A 20318-nucleotide genomic window follows, 5' to 3' on the forward strand; every position below is an offset into this window, starting at 1 on the left:
GGAATAGAATGAGGGATCACTATTTCGACTCAAGCTGGTTTTAATTTGACAGTAGTCGAGGCCTGCAGCATCCTGGTTAAGTGATGTAACCATAAAGGTATTTTGGTATTTTACAAAAGAGGCTATAAGCTAAGCTAAATCAGCCATTTATGATAGAAATACAAGATCTGCATTGGTAGACTTTTTTTATTGATTAAAACAGAGCGCTTAGGGGTGGAGGGTGGGATTTGGTTAATTGAAGTTTCCCGTTGACACGGTCCAGTGGCTGTTTAGCCTTAGGGAGTTCCCAAGATGGGCTTTTGTAATCAAATGTAGCACTAACCTCCTCAGTTTACCAAGGACTGCAGAATTAGCTTCACCATCTGAGAGGACAATGCAAGCTTGTGTTTAAGACAGGTTAGACATTGCAGATGATGATTACAGACATGCCAGGTGCGAAATGAGGTCTCTATACAGTGGAACATAATGCTAACCTTTAAACTGGGTACACGGAACTAAAAGAGGCCAGATCGTATGAAACTATGACACAGGTGAAGATGATGTGGTCTCAAGCCACAAGGATGCCACAAAGGAAATAGTTGCCTGTACATGAACAAGCATTATGAGCTTGGCTTCCTGTGCAGGCAGCATATTGAAACCAGGTTCCTTTACAAAGCATAGAAGTAAACACCAAGCCTTATGATTCACTGTAATGGTGTATTGTCTAGGCTAAAACACAGGGTTTTGAATGTCTGTATTTGTGCCCAAGACTTTCCGGACCCCAGACGCTATGACTCAACCAGAAACCATGAAAATAGCCTCTAATAACTGATCTTTTTCATCACAACAAGAGTACAAGTTTCCAATCAGTGACAAAATAAACAAGCCTAAGGTGTTAGAAGTGGACTCAGACCCCAGAATAGTAATGCTAAACCACGTACACCAGACCTCCTGATCATTTCGGCGCCTGCACCAGGGCATTGTCATCCTCAGAAAGAGAGGAGCATGGTGGAGTGGGGACTGAGGGGCGTCTCCCTGTTGAAACTGGAATGGTAATGAGAGACTGAGACTCCAATCAAACTGAATTATCCCAGACAGGCCTCTTCAATCACTGGTTGATTTACTCCCACTGACGTCCCCCCCTCACTTCTTTTCCTACCTTCACCCACCCGATGAAGGATAGTAGTCATGAATATTCCTTTAAAATCGCTCTTTAAATGAAACCCCAGCCCCAAGAGGACACCTGTTTTCATCCATAAGCGCATTGAGTGGTGATGAGACTGGGGCCACAGCCATTGCCTTTCATTAGCTGGTCTTTGTGCTTTCCCGTCACAGCCACAATGATCCACCATTTACTGCTGATGGAAACAAATTGTGCACCGGGTGCTTCAATACAAGCCCAGATTGGCTAGCTCAAAATACAGCAAGACAAATCCATTACTCTGTAATATCTTTAGAATGGTAATAGTTTTATAAAGAAGGCAATGCTGCGCCACTGGCCCAATGTCAATATCTGAAGTCAACATGAGGGAAGGTGAGAGCAAACAAACGATTGACAAATAAAGAGCCGCTAGCATTAGCGTCAATATATCATTTAGAGCTTATGCCGCAGAACAATGTTGCTAATTTTCGTTTAGTTTAAAACCCCAAAATAGCAACAAAAAAAAATGAATAAAAAATTACAAAAGCTATAACAAAATTACTTTAAATTCAAATATAAAAAAAACTAAAAAAATAAAAGCATAAAAACTGTAAATATTCATGAAAACTGTAGTAGTAAATAATACTATAGCACAAGTCTGCATTATCTACAGATTGCTTACGACTAGGCTGCAACTACGAAGTTTCTGTTTGGTTCTATCAGGATTACTTCCCAATTATACTGACAGTCCGTTGTCTTTCAACCAAAGTGGAGGGCATTCATTATATAGAGAGAAGTAGAAGAAAAAAAGATGTCTTCTGAACAGAATCAGATCAGATAGTGTTTAATTGTGGCTTTCATGAGTTGTGCTTTAATGCCATTATTGCAGGCTGGTTTTATCCAGTAGATAAGGCAGCACGCTTTCAACGCTGATTTACACTTTCTGACGCTGCCTGTCGTATTCTGCTGTCACAGCACAAAAAGTGCTTAGTGTTGCTTCCTTCTGAGTAGAAATTATACTACGCAAAAAAAAATTTGAATTTAAAATCAAAAGATGGCTGAAGAGTTGCTTAAGAATTAACTGAGGAGTACTGGCAAACGTGTTTATCTGAAAGGTATCATGGATGCCCTTGCTAAGTGTATTACTCAAGGATGACATACAAGTAAAAAAAAATGATGGTAAACTCAATTTTGTAAACTTTTACTCCTTGCTCTTCCCTTTGTCTCTGATGAGCTTTATTTGTTTTCCAATAGGACTGTCCTCTGCATTTGTCTCTGGTGTAGGGCTCGGAGGACATCACCCCCAAAAGACGAGCTCAGCCTGGGTCAGCGGCCCCTACTGCCTTTCTCCTGCAGTGTAACAATGGCTGCCCTCTGCGCTCTAGGGTGGAGGGCGCGCTGATCCTGTTACACCATGACAAGTACCACAATTCCCCATTGAAGAGCACATATTCTCCCCACTCTGCCTATACAAGAGTCATGCCTATTCATCACATTGTTTTCTTTCCAGCACATGACTTCTGCGTTGGGCCTCGGCAAAGTCAGGTGCTCGAATATGACCTGGAAACCGCAGGCTTCCCACACTCTACAGAGCCCGATTCGTCTGCGTTCAATATGTAAGGAGCCCCGAGCGAATCAAATGATTCTTGCGCCGGCGCTGTAGCTTACTATTGGGGGTTATGAGAGACTAAAACCAATTACCTGATCTGCTATTTCTGCTGACCAGCGCAGAAGTCAAAGTTCTGGGTCCCACTGCATTGGTTGTGGAGGACAGGGTGAATTGCATTTCCAGACCGTGTCTGTGAGTTTGGCAGAGAGCTATGGTGCGGGCGTCCCAGGGAGGATGTTGAGGGCTGGGGCTCTCAAGAGCATGCAGCGTGGGGAGGAGCGATCCAGACATGTAGCCCCACGGCTGTTGCGCACATTAATCATGTTTGGAGCACGAGAGGATGGGAGGGGACGGGGTAGCCCCCTCTCTGCATGTTTGCATGTCTGCTTCTGCACTGACGTGTTCACTGTCAGTTCCAGAGTCAGGGAGGGCTGGAAGACTAATGAGGTGCTTCTCTTTTTCTCTCTAGCTCTTTCACATGTCTCTCTCGCCCTCCAGAGGAGGGCGGCTGGGGGGGTGGGGAGCAGGGGATGACAGGTTGGTTATTTACTCTGCCTTTCATATTTGCCTTTGAGTTCTGTCGTTTCTCCCTCTCTCCTCCAACCATTTTCCTGCAGTCATCTGTTCACTCAGCTGCCTGCGAGAAACCGGTGCCTAATGGGCCATATCAGCACAGCCACTGCAGGCAAACAGAGGCCTGTCATTAGGCTATATTGAAAAAGAAGCCGGTAGGCAGGGAGAGGGGGAGACGAAAAGCCATTGATATTTATATTGTGAGCACCTACCAGGTCACTAAGATCAGCATGTGATGCCTTCCTGCAAACCCTGCTTTGAAAAAAGGATTTATCAATATTTCATCAAGAATATCTTTTTAATGTTGAAAAAAAGAGGTGGTCCTGTCCGATGGTTGTACATATGTAAGACTGGCTAATGAATAGTCCTTGTATTATTCATTAGCCAAATCATTTTTACACTTCACATATGCGAGTAATGATTGACAGAGAGAATGGGGATGGAAATACTTGATGCTAATCAAGCATAATAGAGAGCAACTGCATGAACATGCCCATTTCTTCCACCCAGATCACATGATGGAGAACATATTGTGCTAAACAACAGCGGTGTTCATGAGGTGGAAGACGTTCTTGTGAAACCCAGCTCTCTGATGCACTTCCTCGCATGTTGCGCTTTCTTTCTCACTGTTAACCACGCGTATCAGCGATGCACTATTCACTTCGGTTACTTGAGGGGGAGGCAGGATGTTTCACAGGTGATATGTTGGAGAAATGTAAGAACAAGAGTCTTGTTTTCCACAAGATATGCAAAGTCACGGTGCTTTGTAAGTCAAAGAGAGGTCAAAGACTTGAGTCATGAAAGAACTTTAAGTCCAGAGAGATTAGGACAAAAGATACACTATCCAAGAATTTACTTTTGAGTAATGCACTGACCTTGAAGTGTGGTAAAATCACAAGAAATATTCCATATAGTATGTTTAACAAAAGCTCAGAACAAACAAAAAGACAACATTAAAGTGTCTAAACAACGTCAGTTGACTATCTTAAGATATGCCAATTTACCTAAATGGTGTACTTTTAGTGCTCTGGCAATCTACCTTGCTGATGTGTATTTAAGCTTTGGAGGCAATTAATGTTTATTCAGGGGAGCCGAGACTGACAGCCGCAAATTAGCATAACTCAGCCATTCCACCCAATGGAAAAAGTGAAAACTGTAAGTGCTCATCCTCTTTAGAAAGTGCAGGGTGAAGGCAAGAACAAAAGGCACCTCAGTTAGTGGTGTGATGGCGTTTGAAGTAGAGAATTCACATACTTTTTGGCTTTATGCTCAAAGACCCATCAGCCCTTCAAAGACCCCTGCCAGACCTTCTAAAGCCCAGTCGAGACAAATAATTAAATGCAAAAATAATGGATGTAGGCTGTGCTAAATTGTTGAAATCTGTGCAAAGGCAGCTTGATGTCCACTTGCTGTGTCCGCTTGATAAAGATAAAAATCTCATTCTCAAGTATGTTCTGCTTTCAACGGTCTAAATCTAAAATGCATGTTCTGGTATCAATTAATGGTATTTTAATTAAATCAAATCTGACCTTTGAACCGGTCAACTCAATGCCTAAGTGATCCAAACAACTGGATCCTGCTTACAGCTGAATAAATATTCACAGTCAGGAAGACTTTTACCATCTGTGTGCAAATCTAATTGTAAAGGCAGTGAAATGGAGTTGTGACACTTGGGTCAGTGACATCTCCACAACACATATAAAAAGATATTAAAACATGTCAAGTACTTATAAATGTGCTCTTTGATTTCATATGGTTCTGAAATTTGAAGTTTTAATTAAAAAAAGGAACATGGCCTAACCTAGAAAAATGAAATAACATAGTAGTAAAAGTTATAGTCTAACATAAATAGGCATGCAACGATACAATTTTTTCAGAACCGGTCCGATCCCCAAAATTCTGAGTATCTACCGATACCAATCCAATCCGATATCAGCACAATTATTATTTTTTTAATCAATGTAGAATTTCTATACTGTTGACCTGATCATCATTCTGTGTTAATCACAATCTACTACATACACAAAACTTCATTTTAATGAAAAATAACATATTAAAAAAAATATGATCATAATCTATGCCAAAAATACTATTATAAACTAGGTTAGTGGATAATTCAGCAGCAAAAGATACTCTAGATTCTAGAAAAAATCACGGGTGTACAATAATTTTATAAAATCTAGTGAAATATTTTATTTACAAATAAAAGTGAATAAGTCTAAAATCTGGTAAAATGTTACACATTGCTCTTTGTATTGTTGTAAAATATGTTCATGAAAAAACAAATATATACATTTATATAGAAATCTAAAAGATGTTTCTTTTAAATGTATAGCACAGTAATAAACGCAGCAACGTGATAGATAGGACAGAACACGAAAGACTATTAATAATCTTTGATTGTGCAGAAAAGTAGTATAATGCTAAAGTCGCCAATACAGAGTGGCAAAGAGTGCTTATGCGCATCCCGTGCACAGAATGATAAGCTTGAAACAACACAGAGTCACAGTGTGCAGGCTGCGCAGCCCTCCGAGTCTGCATAGAAAAGTTAGTACAACACACGTTGCTCGGCTCGAATTCATCTTCAGTTCTCTCTTCACAGCAGTTTAGTCAGTGTACTGTTTGAGTAAATGAATTACTCCGGGATATTGGATTATTTAAACTTACAGGGAGTGTTAGCCACTGTAAAAAAGTGAATAACAAGTAATTTGTGGATTAATGCTTACTGGAGACATGAACCGGTTCAAACGATTCATTCCGATTTGGTGAACTGGTTCAACCAGTTCACTAAGAAGAACCGGTTAAATCGAACAATTTGTTCGCGATCCGGACATCACTAGAACAAAGGGAAGAGATATTGATATGTGGTGTATTAAATCTGTGTGTTAGTTTATTGAGCCTTTTCTTTGAATGGTTTAAACCTCAGTTACTGTGCGCTCTTGAAGAGAGCTTAATTGTTTTGACTGTAGTAACCGAACACAACAAGCAGTTTGATTGCTGAATGAAGGATGACAGACAGCCACAGCGGAAAGAAGAGTTTATGAACTTGAATTTAATAACTTAATTAATCTGTACCTCACACTGAACTATGGAACAGCTTCAGAACACTTTAAATAGTGTGGCAGAAAATGGCAGTATCGGAGCCGATACTGATCCTGAGTATCGGATCAATGCATCCCTAAACATAAAGTGCATCGCATATGAAGTTGTCAACATGATGTAGGCTGAATGTTAAACAAATATCTTTACAGAAAAGATGCTTTAACTACAAATATGTCTTGAAAAAAAAATAAAAAATCTCAAAAGTCAAGGTTATTCAAATTCAAAATGACTGAAGGTATAACACAGTAGACTATTAACTACTGTTTTGTAAAAAATAACAGCAGCTTTCAGCCTGTCACCAAGATGCAAACATGAAATATCAGACATTCATTAGTATTTACAGGTTTTTTTATTAGCTTGTGTATTTTTGTGCTTTTCCATTTTCTTTTCTACGTAAACATGGAAGCGTTTGACTGTTGCACTTGCATCTCTTGCAGCATCTCATGCATGACCCAGCATTCTAAAAACAGCGCTCAAGTTAAAAGAAGTTCACTCTCATCATCTAGCATGTTTTTCCTGTTCCACTGCCTGCAGAGTCGCATCTTTGTCAACACAAAAGCACATTCTGTGTAAATGAGCGCTTAATCAAGTGCGATGACATGCCGTTGGATCATTCTTTTCTCTTTACTGTTATCATTATACTGTCAAAGTGTCTAATTCTAACATTTGGTAATATTTCTATTCAATAGAAATTTTGATTTCTAAGAAAATGGGCAAAACATGAAATTATAATTAAGTGATAAAATTGGAGAAATTGCCCATCCCTATTGCACGGTTATTGTATTTTTTTTAAAACATAGTTGATAGGACAAACAAATTAGTGTCAATGACCCATTAACCTACATGAGTACAACAAAAAATATACAAATTCTAAAACAATGTTGTTGTTTTTTTTCCTATACTAGCAAGAATATGCTAACTTGCGAACAAGATCACAAAGAATCAACCGGTGACTGAGCTTTGTGTACAAACTAACTAAATAAAAGGTAAAGGTTGCTGAAACCGACAGGTACAAATCAATAGCACAAGATGAAGCTATTCAATATGCAGAATTAAATAATGGAGAAAAAATGGCTTTAGAATCAATACCATCACGCAGAGACCTTTAAAGCACCCAGCGCTAATGGTAGGGCCTTCAGTGCACCCGTGTGATTGGTGGCTGGCATCGAGTCAAGCTAAAAACAGGAACTGCAATGGAAGGGTTTGTATTGCTGGAATAAACACACATATGAAGTGATGGCCTTAAAAAGTCCACAGCCTCCCATGTGGCATTTGCATAGAGGTTTGCACATTGCTAACTGCCACTGACTGGGGCCTCTTTCTTTCACCCTCTGGCAGGATATTTGACCTCATCTCCAATACACATTATCCTTCCTCTCTAGTCCAGACTGAGAAAATTAAGTTTCCATGTGAACTGGCCACAAAAACTCCCCGCACACAAAATCTCAGCTGGATGAAAGGCCTTCTATGGGGGAGGGTAGCTGCCTGAGTGCTGCTTGAGTTTCCTGCACTCCGCGTTTAGAGTTACAGCCCCAGATGTAAGGATTTTCCTCCACGTCCTTACAAATTGAAGGTAGAGGCCGTCCTCTATTTTCTACCTGCCTAAACATAGCATGTCATAGTATATGATTCCATTTCCTCTGCGCAATCTCACCTCCAAACCTATTTTTCCCACTTTCCTCTGACTCGCTTGGCTGATTTGCCTTCTCCTTTCTCTCTTTTTGTTTCCTCTGGAATTCTCTTACATTTGTTAGGCAATTACAACCAAATGAGGCCCTATTAGGCATCTTCTTTAAAGAGGAGCAACTCTCAGCGGCCTCTATCTCTGACAATGACACCCAAACAGAGAAGCAGGCAGGAGGGAGGAAAACGAGAGAGAAAAGGGGCATGTCCCTCCCAGCGATAAAGTAAAAAAAAAAAGGTTTACAGCACTTCCAAAAGCTTTGAAACATGTGTATCTTGTGTAAATCGGAGCTTTGAAAGGCTCGCCAGCCATACTCCGGTCCTCCCAGTGCATAAAAGCATAAAAGTTCCATTAAAACGACTACTTCATGACGAAAAATCGACAAAATAATCAGCCGCCTGTGTGCAGAGATCAAAGAGGTAAAGCTTCTATCATAAGGGACATTTAACAGCCAGCACTTTTAAACTAGGATTGTGAGGGGCAATAATGCAGAATGATTGAATGCTTGTGTGTGCATGCAACTCACTGAGTTCCAATAAAATGGAGATAAGCCATAGTAGGGAGACGAAGCTTGCTGCAAGCCCAGCTGCACGTGGGTAGGGTATGGACGGGAACCTTGCCCCTGGCTCAAAATCTGAGCTCCATTTTGCAGGAGCAGAGATACTGAACTAAACCAATTGCCCCAAACACAGCTGTGAAGCAGACAGGTCCAAGTCTGAGGAGTGCATCGCTCATAAACTAAAATCTGAGGGTATGGGGCAGGCTTCAGCAAAATGCAAAGAGGACAAGGTCACAATTGATTTTCAGAGCCTGGGCGGGTGCCAGATCCATGGAGGGAATAAAAACTTTTGTCACACTGTGTAATAAACACATAGCATAGTGATACACAGGCTTTTCTATGGGCATACTTTCAAACACCAAGCGAATGTGGGACTGTGTCACTTTTTTTATCAAGTCTGAGCTCAGCGTTCAGAAAAGAGGACCTGATCAAAGTCTCTGACAGGTCTTTTGTCCTGGAATGCGGCGAGTTGTTTTTCACCTTGCACCAATCGCCGCTGATTAGCTGACAAGGCGGCTAACCACCCTCTCCCCTATTTCAAAATTAATTTCCCTCCTTTGATAAAGACAAAGGGTGGGGGGGGGGTGGTGTTTAATGGCCATGTCCTTCAAAACTAAGAGTGCTAATAAGTGTGAAAAGGAGATTTGTTTAAGTGATTTTCTTTGAGACTTGCAGGCATGGAATTAATTACCTTGATTAAATATTGTCTGTACGGCTGATGAAAGATAGAGCAGAATTAGCGGTCCCTTGTTGAACTTGTATGGTGCTGAATGAGATGTGTCCCGATTACAAAGACCAAAATGATGGCAACACTCAAAGGAGACAAAGAGCTAAAAACAGGCCGTGTGACATCACAGAGCAGCCACAGGCCTAATCTCTGCCACCCTCCAAACTCAAACAAACAGGCTTCAATCTATCTTCCACAATTGCTTTCTATAACACTGTAATATATGTGTACTAAAACCAAAAGACAGAGAAAGACCTATTTCCCAAAGTGAACAGTACTGTGTCCAATGGCAGAAGGAGTTCGTTGAGTTTAGTCTCCAAAACAGCCTGAAGCCTTCCTAGTCATTTGGCAGAAGAGTAACATAACTCAATTCAATGCTTGCCTAGGTTTTACAGAGGCACTAAGGGGACTAAACAACCTCTCAGTGGCTCTTCCAGCCATAATCCCACCGAACTTTTGCCTCCTAACCACAGAAAAAGGTTTTATAAAGGCTTCACATCACAGCTTTGTGCTTCATTGCGAAAAGCTATTCTCTTAACCACCCTCCCACTCACCAAACACACACAACGACAACCCCCCACCCTTCTGTGAATTGGGGGAGTTTTCTACAGCTGGGTAACAAAGCATGACCCAATAATCCTCAAGGCTGACTCAAAGCTAGAACCTCCTCTCTAAGGACTTTATAAGACAGAGGCTGTAGGCTGGGGTGGGGTGGCTGGGCTGAATTACACAAACGAGAATTAATTATTCTTATCAAATCGGTTTCCTGTAACAAGCTGTCCATCCCTTAATATTTGGGGCAGAAAATCTAACCATTCATGAGCTAACGATGAATTTAACATCTACCGCATTCTCAGGCTTAGGTGTTGTGCTTTGGCTTCTGGAAAGGGTACAAATTATGTTATGAACTTTCTGGCAAACTTCGGAGTAAGCCTGGCTTACCGTGAGTAAGCCTCTGTGTATGAATCTTTGAGAGCTTGCATTTTGGCGAACATGCTGAATAGACCTTAAAAGCGGTTTACACTGTTATGGTGTCTCTGAGGGTTTTAAACAGGTCTAAAAAAACTGTGGCATTGATGAGTCAATGGTTTAAAAAAAAATGGAGACAAAAAGAGTTTATTCAAGCATGCATGGGATGGAACTTGTAGTTGTATTGGTGAGAAAAAAACAACAACACACCCACACTGGACATTTTTGACTGCTCATGGTTAAGGAGACAAGTAATGAACTCCCCTATCAGATGCACACATGTCCAGTTCTTAGTTTCTGTATCTATCAAAACCAAAAGAACACAATCTACACACACACAGAGCAAAACAGCATGCAAGTAAACCTGCTTTATCTCAGTTTATCAATTGGTGACGTCCCCTTACTGTCAGATGCCTGATCTATCAAGGATCTATTCTGTCCATTGTTTCTTTTACAATCCAAAAAAACTGTGCTTATTCACACATAAATTGTTAATGTTTAAAAACTCAATCCAAGCAGTACTCGGGCAATGCTGTGCTTTTTGGTCCCCTGCTTACTACTTCACGGAACACTATTGAAGTCATGCAGAATAACATAAAAATGAGACGAAGGGACTGTTCATTTAAAATACAAAAGCCGTGAAAATGGCCAAGTCTAAAAACTCATTTTCGAATATACAGTAACTAAAAAAAAATAATAACAATAACTTTAACTAGATTTATTTAACGTGAAAAAGGGGCTACACTGACTCATGACAGGAGCTTTTCAAGGTTGCTAAATAAGTGCCCATGTTATTTCATTACAGCTAGGTTATCACGTTTCCACTAACACTGGCCTTTTAAAGGGACACAGTACATCTTTGTGAGAATAAATGAATCATGGCTTCTTTATTGAATTAGTTATATGTATACTTTCACTACTCTCATAAAACCTACAATTATTGGAGATGTGGGGCTTCCTGTAACTGCTACTTCAAGAAAATAAAGCTTACATTATAGGAAAATTGTGGCAGGACTACTAAATGACAGATTTTCTGCTTTATACTGTTAGTATGCGCTATACAGGCTAAATATGAAATACTGTGAAAGGTTTTGTTGATCTTAAAGTCTCAAGCGTTATAAATGTCATATTGGTCCTTACGAGAGAGGTGCAATTTGACGACTTGAAACGAGCAGTTCCATTTATAATTTTGTGATTTGAAAGCATACAAAGGCTCTGTGCGTATTTTTTTTTCTTTTATCACATTTCCCTTTCTTCCACGATAGCATTTGACCAGTATGTTTACTGAAGTGGAGCGAGTGGGGGAGGAAAATGTATAGACATTTGGGCAGCCATTGAAAGTGCCTTCGTGCTCCAAATCCCAAAGCCTGTTCGAGCTACTTTGGCCATTTTTTGATTTAGTTCGTTTAAATTAATCTTGAAAATTAGGTGACGGTTCTGTATGGTTTAGAAAAGCATTTTTACACACCAAAAAATCTGCCATTCGACAAAGACAGAAGAACTAGCCCGATCTGAGGGGGGTATTGAGCGATTGTGCTGTAGCCTCTACTAGGACAACCCAACGACACATTTAGCCGAATAGTACATGTTTTACTCATGTTAACGCTTAAATCAACAAAGGGTCTTCGAAATAAATCAACAGAGGGTTAGATAAAGTCTAGGAACGTGTTTTATCATTCGTTTTACTAAGGCAAATACGAGTCCTTTGTCTTGACTCACCAGCAAATAAACAAAAGATATGGGATTTGTATTCAAGCGGATTACCCTGGACTTAATTATATCAAGAGAACCAACAACCGTCAAGCAACCACACATACTCGGAGAAAAGCTAATAATTCGCTCAAAATAACTTTAGGCTAGAATATTAGCAACAAAATAGCAGCGCTGTGCGCTACAACAGAGATTCATTGTGACCCGCACGTTAGTCTTTTCTTCCTCGCGACCTGGGAAAGAATGTTCCGTTTCGACAGACCTCGTTGTGTTCGCTCAAACATACACCTTTCAGTAACAGTTGTGGTCTTTTCTGTAACTTAGCCTATAAGTTTTGTTGCGTTTTTTTGATTGTGTTAAATGAACATCGCAGCCCCCAAATTCAATGAATTCCACATTAAAGCCATTGGAACATAACATACCCAACAAGCCCTTTAATTTTTAAAACGTGAGCTCCGTTTCTTTCGCAATACGGCAGGCATTTAAACGCTCTCTTACTGACAGTGAGAAATCGCTATGTAGAAACAAATGACAGTTTCTAAACGAGACCACTTCCAATTTTTTTTCAAGAATCTTCGTTTGCTGGAAAAGTGAAACAAATATTTCTTATGTAACTTTCAACGTACTCTGGACGGTTAAAGCGGCACTTACCGACTTGTAAGACGTTGTCCACACAACCGGTTTCCAAAAGCCGGATTCCCCGGCGGAAAGGCAGTCCATCCCCGGTACCCCCCGTCCCTGCGCTGCCTGGTGTGTTCGTAACCCCTCCGGGGACTGTACCAGATCCAACGGACGTGCTCGAGCCCACTACCGGACCCTCTTCACCCGCCACTCGGCACTGAAACGACGAGTACATACATATTTCCCTTTCGTTCCTCGGGAACGACCAGTACACGATACGGCGCTGAACCGGTTCGGGGATCCGCTCGAAGCGCTCCTCCACCCTCTCGAAGGCCCATTTCTCCGCTACGGCCTTCGCGGCGCAGTCCAGTAGAGACTCCGGGCAACGGAAGCGAGAGTTCGGGAATCCCGGGCCAGGCCCCGGACCCGGTCCTCGAGGAGCAGGACGCAAACACGGACGCTTGCTGGCCGGGGGCAAGGAGAGGTGAAGCGGCGGCTGAGGCAATAGCTCTCCACGTCCCTCCGCCATGACAACCAAATAAACACTGAAGTGAGGACCGTGGCTCTAGAAGCGCACAGACGGAGGCACCGCACAACGGGAGGGTCGTCACTTCACGTACGTCACTACCAATAACAAACGCGCTCCAGCCAATCGCGAGGTTGCGCTGCACCGAGGTGATGCGCATGTGTACGCCAAAATGACAGGCACGGTGTTGATCGACGGACAGTTTGTTACAAACTCAAGTCGTGCTCTCTGAATCTAAAATCTGCTGCTGTGTGTTGTGTTTTTAAATAGCTTCCGGTGGTTGAAAGAGCAGCAGACGCGCAGAGAACCGAGCGTATGTTTTTAAAAGGCCACCTATTCGTGTCAGCATAACGATACAATACATTCTCCGAATGTGCAAGATGTGTGACGTGCATTTTTACCCTTCAAGTGTTGTAAAAATGCGGAGAACTCTCCAGCCGCCCTTTGAGTTTGGGGTGACAAAAAGTTTGAAATGTTTTTATGATAATGTAACTCTTCACAGATGTCTACTACCCACCCTGGTGGCCAAGTATGTAATATCAGTTGATTGGTGCTGTCAAGGTCCATCTAATCATGATTATAAATGGATGTGGGCTACTAGTCATGACTATGTAGATGTATATTAGAAACGTGAATTATTTTATGTATTGCGCTCTTCTGATTTTTATTTTATTTCCCCCTTAGGTAGACTACATAGGAAGAAACTGTAAGGCTGATGATACACGGGACAACCTTTTGGAGCAATGTTGCCGTCAACAGGCAAGCAGGTGAGACACAGGGCCCACGACCGATCTAAAGTATCCAGTAAAAAAAATTTAATAATTGTTACCCATTCAAAATGAGAAAGTGCCCAAGCATTATTGCTCAAAAAAAAATGTTACCCCATGTATCATCAGCCTAACTGTAATGAGCTTAGGAATGCATTCACAAAACATTAGAAAAAATGTAATTTTCAGTTCAACACATGACATTTTTTACAAAAGTTTACAATACTGTTAAAGTTTGGGATCAGTACAATCATCAAGGATTAAATTAAATTATTAAACTAATCAAAAGTCACAGTAAGGACAGTTAATGTGACAATAGAAAAAAACTATTGCAAATAATTGTTCTTTTGAACTTTCTATTTATCAAAGAAATCTGCAAAAAAAAACAGTTTCTGTTTTCAACATAGATCATGTTTATTGGACAGCAAATCAGAATATTACAATGATTTTGAAGGATCTCTTGATGCTGAACATTGGAGTGATTCTGAAAAGTCAGCTTTGCATCACAAAAACAAAATTCAATACATTAGACATTATATTAAAATAGAAAAGAGTTACTAATATTTTACAACACTGCTGTTTTTATATTGTAAAATAGTATTAAATAATATTAAACAGTATTGTGTACATTTAATAATTTATTAGAAAATAATTTTCACAGGTAGTAAAGTTAGTAAATATTTCATTCTAATTGCATATTTGTCATATTGAGTAATAAAATTGTATCATAATTGTATCAAAAAAGTAAATGTGCAACACATTTTCTGCACTCATAAATATAATGTTTCGCTCAGAAAGAAGGTCAGCATTTTTGTTAATCTTTAAATATTGAAGATAAAATTGTGTGTACACACAGGCTTTGAATATTAGAAATGTATCAAATTGATTTAATGCAATATCTGCTTAACAAAAAAAATCATTAGACTTGACAAGTGTTTTAAATTGTTTTGTGAATCATAATTATTTTACTGTTTAAAATGAGGTGGAAAGTAATAGCAGATTATAATGTAAAAACTTTCCTACTACCTATACTATGTTTGGATTAGGGAACTCTACACTGTTTTTCCCGGGCATGTATCTATACATAAATTGAAATTCAAAAAAGTAAAACTCCCTGAGAAGTATTCACTGGATTAAAGAGTGTGACAACTAGCCACAGTCTCCACAACAGTGCAGTGCAAACATATTCTGTAACAGACAACAAAACATTCCACTTTTTATCTCCCACCAACTTCACCTCCTGCCCTGTGAAGATAGTGGCTCCTGCAGCCTGCGCTGTTATCGTCTCCCACCTCTTAGGAGCTCCAGGCCAATTATATGTTTTATTGTTAATTTTGAAATCATTTCACTTGATTGTTTTTAAAAATGTCCTATGGGATCTGCAAGACAAAGACCATCAAGATTGCAGATGATACTAATGTTGCCCACATTTATTGCAACTCTCTTGACCTCATGCACATCATGATGGTCTGAGGGCCGCTGACAGCTTGCTGATATTTGTTTGTTGTCTAACTCTGCTGACATGCAACTTTGTAAGGTGTCATGTTAACATTACAACCCAGGAATGACAGAATTAAGTAAGATCACACTTTTCAACCAAATTGGAACTTGACATCTTGTCCATTTATATATATAAATACGAGGGCATGTTTTTCATATTTGGCTCTAAACACTGAGAATGTTTGTAAGATTGTTTGTTTATATGTTTATTTGTCTGCTGCCTCTTTGGGAACCAGAACAGCAGGTGTGGGGAGAAGTAATGACAGGACTCCATTTTACTGGCTGTCACATCCCAGCATGCTCGCTGCTGTCCAGTCGAGTGCACCGACTGAAAGATGACAAGCTGACAGCTCACCACACAGGATACCAGGCGTCTAATGACATTCTGCGAGTCCTCTGTGTGAGTGTGTAAGTCTCTGTGTGTATGTGTATATGTATATGCATGACAGTCTGTAAGAGGGAGTCTTGTCACTTCTGGTGCTTTTCAAAGTACCCATGGCTCCCAGTGTACAGAAATGTCCTTGAGGGCAGAGACATTGTTTTTTTACACACAGCACCCTGCATGCCAACCACGGCAGTTATTATGGAGGTGAATCGAAGGCGATGGTTTTCTACTATCTGACATTTTTATCAAACATTTTCATTCTAAGCCAGCGCAGTTTTGTTACAGTACTGATTACATCTGGTTCAAGTGCTTCCCAACCTGATCGCACCATGTTTATTTCAGGATCGTTCGTCTGGGGGAATGTTGCCACATCAACACAAATCGAACAATGGACCTAAATATAATGGCGCTGGACGCTACCAGTTTCCAAGGCAACAATTGTGACAGATTTGGGGGAGACAAGACAGGTAATTGGAAAAAGATTGATGGGGTACAAGAGAGTGGAAAAAAACCCTATCAAAGGAGGTCTCTCTGGGAATAACAACAATACAATAAAGGGTCTTGCATCCTTTCGAGCCATCAGCGGCCTCCTGTCCATCTATTTTCAGGCCCATTTCAATGGCTTCAACACATCTGTCGGTCTTCCGTCACGTGAAAGTGTGCAAAAAGATTGCATATTTCTAAATGAAGCACCATCAAAAAATTATTCATCTGCAAGGAATATCTTAAAATTCAGTGTTTGTCTCTTTACAAAATTACTTTTCTCCATTTAACTGAAAAACATTTCTGTTGGATAACAGTAAATTACTGTATCATGTACTAAGATTTAATATCACATTATATGAAATTTTACTGTAAAATACTGTCTAATGTATAGTTTTGCAGGTAAAAATATAAATTACCATATAATTTACAGTGAAAAACCATAAAACGTTGTCACATGACGTCTACATAACCAAACTAACACAATATCTACTCAAAACTAGCCCAGTGACCCTAGGTCAAACATCGAAATGTGCCACTCCCATACCTAAAATACTTATTTTACATTAATGTTATGCAATATGCACAATTTTAACTTGAAAATCACTATATAGTAAGAATAAACACAGTCTGTTTTAATAACGGAACATTAAAACGGACTGGGACAAAAATTGCCAGCACAGTTTTATCATTGGTAGAATATAACATATTTAAATACAAGCATCTCAGTCAGTATATACTTTATGGAATGATTCAAAACAGAAAAAAACAACCCATGGAAAGTGTTTAAAAGTAGCCCACATCAGCCAGAATAAAAAGCACATTCCAAAAATGCTAAACGTTTTTTCTAAATTATTTAGTTACATTTTTGTTATCTGTAATGTTCATTAGTGTGTTTTTATGCTACATTTTTATAGCATTATTTTAGTCCCATATGTGGTACCCTTATCATGTTTAGTCTTAGTGTGCGCTGAATATAGATTACTGGTCATGTTTTATGGACAGGCTACTTACGATGAACTCTAATTAAACATGGTTTTTATTGATTTATTTATACTTTTTTGTAATCCCAGAAATATTGTCACTGTATTTTCTAAAGTGAATTTCTGGCAACGACAACTGCCATATTTGTATTGAATCTTTTCTTGTTTTGTTTTTACAACAGAATACTTATACAATGCACCTTTCCATTCATTCCATGCCACTTCTTCTCCTTGTAGGCTCTCTTTGGACTTGGCAAACTCAAGCGGGGTGTTGCTCAGCTTAACACAGTGTCTAAGAATGCGCAGGAGCCTCTAGGGTTAATGTTTGAGATGTTCCTTTTCAGCATAACCAAACCAAACAAGCAAGAGTGTATGTGTGCATCTGAAGGTTTTGACTGCCTTCCCCTCTTCGTACGCAGTGATGTCACAAGATCGGGGCAGGTTGCGGCTCTTTGCTGTGCAGCGGTTGGAGAGGGGAACAATGGCGGTGTTGATAGAGAACCCAGCTCCACCTGTAGGGCCTGATTTTATCTTCGTGGTGGTGTGGCAGCCCCCTCCCCCAGGCCCTTCTTGTCATCGCTCTTCGCAGCGTTCATTAAATGGAGTCAGACTTTAGCAAGAGAAGAGAGCCCAAGCCACCCATGTGAGAAAAAAAGAGAATTACCTAAGCCTTTTGTCTCACAGAGTGTGGCTCAGCTAATGTCTTGAAGGCATGCTGATCTCTTCACAAAGCCTTCTCCCCACACAATGGAGAAGAGAGCATGTAGTTTGGCATGCAAAACGTATAAAGCCCAGCCTCTTTGTTGCCTGTGGTGAGAGGTTTTCAGTCTCATTTGGTCTGTTTGATTGGGCTGATAAGATGTCTGTCAGGCTCAGGTCAGACTTAGCATTTGTTGTGCTGACAGTGTGATGACTGAGACATTGGTGTCAATTAGGTGTTTGTGTATTAGGCCCGGCATAACTGCTATTACTTGAGCATGCCGGCTTCCTCCCACAAGTGTGCCAGCATCACCTCCTTTATAACTCTTTGCCTGTGTATTCCCTCACTCGGCCTCACAGGCGCTAAATTTATGACCGGGTAGTTCCTCGTCCACTCAATCCCCCACCGCCGGCCGCTTCTACTGTGTTCAGACCAGAAGTGACAGAAGCTCTTAGCCTCTCTTCACACATCCCCACCCTCTGTCCTCTTCAGTGCCATGCCCTCTCTCACTCTTTCCCTCATTCACCTTCATCCTCCCCCAGCCCTTCCTCTTTGTTGTGGCCTAAAGCTATTTAAGAGTGGCGGATGGAGCTGGTCTCATGAGAGGGCCCAGGACAAATAGTAGGAGTGTTTACTGTGGAGGCACTGATATGTCCTTTGGGGCTGTGCTGAGCATGCAGCTGCAGGAAAAAGCACGGATGAAGGCCTTTGTTTCGCCACCTTTCACCTGTCCACAGGAATCCTCCAGACAGGAGTGTGTAAAGCACTTGAGTGTACTAACAAAGTACAGTTACTCAAGTATTACTTGGGGAAATTTGGACTTTACTCAGGGGCTGTTGAAATTAAATCCGATTTCTAAGAAAACATATTTCTAAAGAATCCTGGAGAAATATGGGCTGTTGAAATAATTGTACTCAATCAGGTTTCTAAGAAAACATATTTCAAAAGAATCCTGGAACAAAATGCTTCGCACTTTCCACAAAAATATTAATCAGCACAACTGTTTTTAAGACTAATGATAATAAGAAATGTTTCTTGAGCGGAAAATCCTCAAATTAGAATGCTTTTTGAAGGATCGTGTGACACTGAAGACTGGAGAAATGACTGCTGAAAACTCAGCATTGCCATTACAGAAATAAATCATATTTTCAAATATATCAAAACAGAAAACAGTTCTTTTAAATTGTAAAAAATATTTCACAATATTATATCCGCTTTTACTGTATTTTTATGCAATGTTGGTGAGTGCAAGAATCTTACTGACCCCAAACTCTGTATACAGTATATATGATTTGTTTTGTTTTATTTAAAATCATTTTCAATGTGTTTTGTAATTGGATCAAAATATCTATCAATCATGTATTCCTAAAAATATCTCTTCAGGTACCACAGCATTTAGTCTTTTTACATAAAGCAATGCAATTGTAATGTTTTGTAAGCATTGTTAAAAACTCATATATATATATATATATATATATATATATATATATATATATATATATATAGCAATATTAAAAAAGGGTATAATTAAACATTTAACAATTTAACATCTAGTGAGTCCTAGAGTAGGGGGTTTGGTTATTGGCACCAAATTTGATGGTTGCCTTGCAAGGGACCCCTTCCTTAAACATCAAGACAGATATTGTATATATTTTAATGCACAAAGACACATTTACACTTACTCTAAGAATATTTAAGCATAATAGCATAAAGACTTCATGTTTTTGCCAAATGACAATATTAAAATATTTGACATTATTTTATTTTAATCCTACAATACTTGAATAATGACATTTATTTGTGCAATGCTTTAGAATAAATAATAACCCTTACAACCCCAGAGAGCAAGCTAAAGACACACACACACACACACACACACATATATATACATATTTTTTTTGTCAAAACATGGCTATCATATTATAGTAAACTTGTTTTAATTTAATTTACTTTTAATTAAGTAAAATGTTGACACTGTACACTTATACTTAAGTACATTTTCTCTTATAAACTCCTAACTCCAGTGTTCACTAACTACTCATGGAAATGTATGTTTCCATTTTCTCTTTAATCAGTCGTACTAAATCGTGTTTTCCTATAACAATCACATTCATGTGAATTGTACAGTCTGTCTCCCTCTGTAGTAATCAAGCTTCTTTGAGACAGGAAACAGTCAATGGAAATGGCCAGGCTCCTAAATGAGCCTCTCCACCAAATAGTCTGAATGGCTTCAAAACAGCACGGACAGAAAGCACTGATGTCTGTCTCACGCCCATGTAGTGTGATTGCTCGGATGTTTC

The 20318-nt window shown here is 39.8% G+C and overlaps 1 protein-coding gene across 1 annotated transcript in view; it reads right to left on the minus strand.

Moving 5' to 3' along the window:
* The window catches only part of zswim5 (zinc finger, SWIM-type containing 5), a 41587-nt gene extending 28308 nt beyond the window's left edge, over positions 1-13279 (minus strand). Inside the window, exon 1 of the mRNA XM_059501838.1 lies at positions 12705-13279. Coding sequence (XP_059357821.1) covers positions 12705-13203 — 499 coding nt within the window. The 5' untranslated portion in view covers positions 13204-13279. The remainder of the gene's footprint in view (positions 1-12704) is intronic.
* Between the last annotated feature and the right edge of the window lie 7039 nt (positions 13280-20318).

This window comes from Carassius carassius, chromosome 20 (assembly GCF_963082965.1).
Source record: "Carassius carassius chromosome 20, fCarCar2.1, whole genome shotgun sequence".
Taxonomy (NCBI): domain Eukaryota; kingdom Metazoa; phylum Chordata; class Actinopteri; order Cypriniformes; family Cyprinidae; genus Carassius; species Carassius carassius.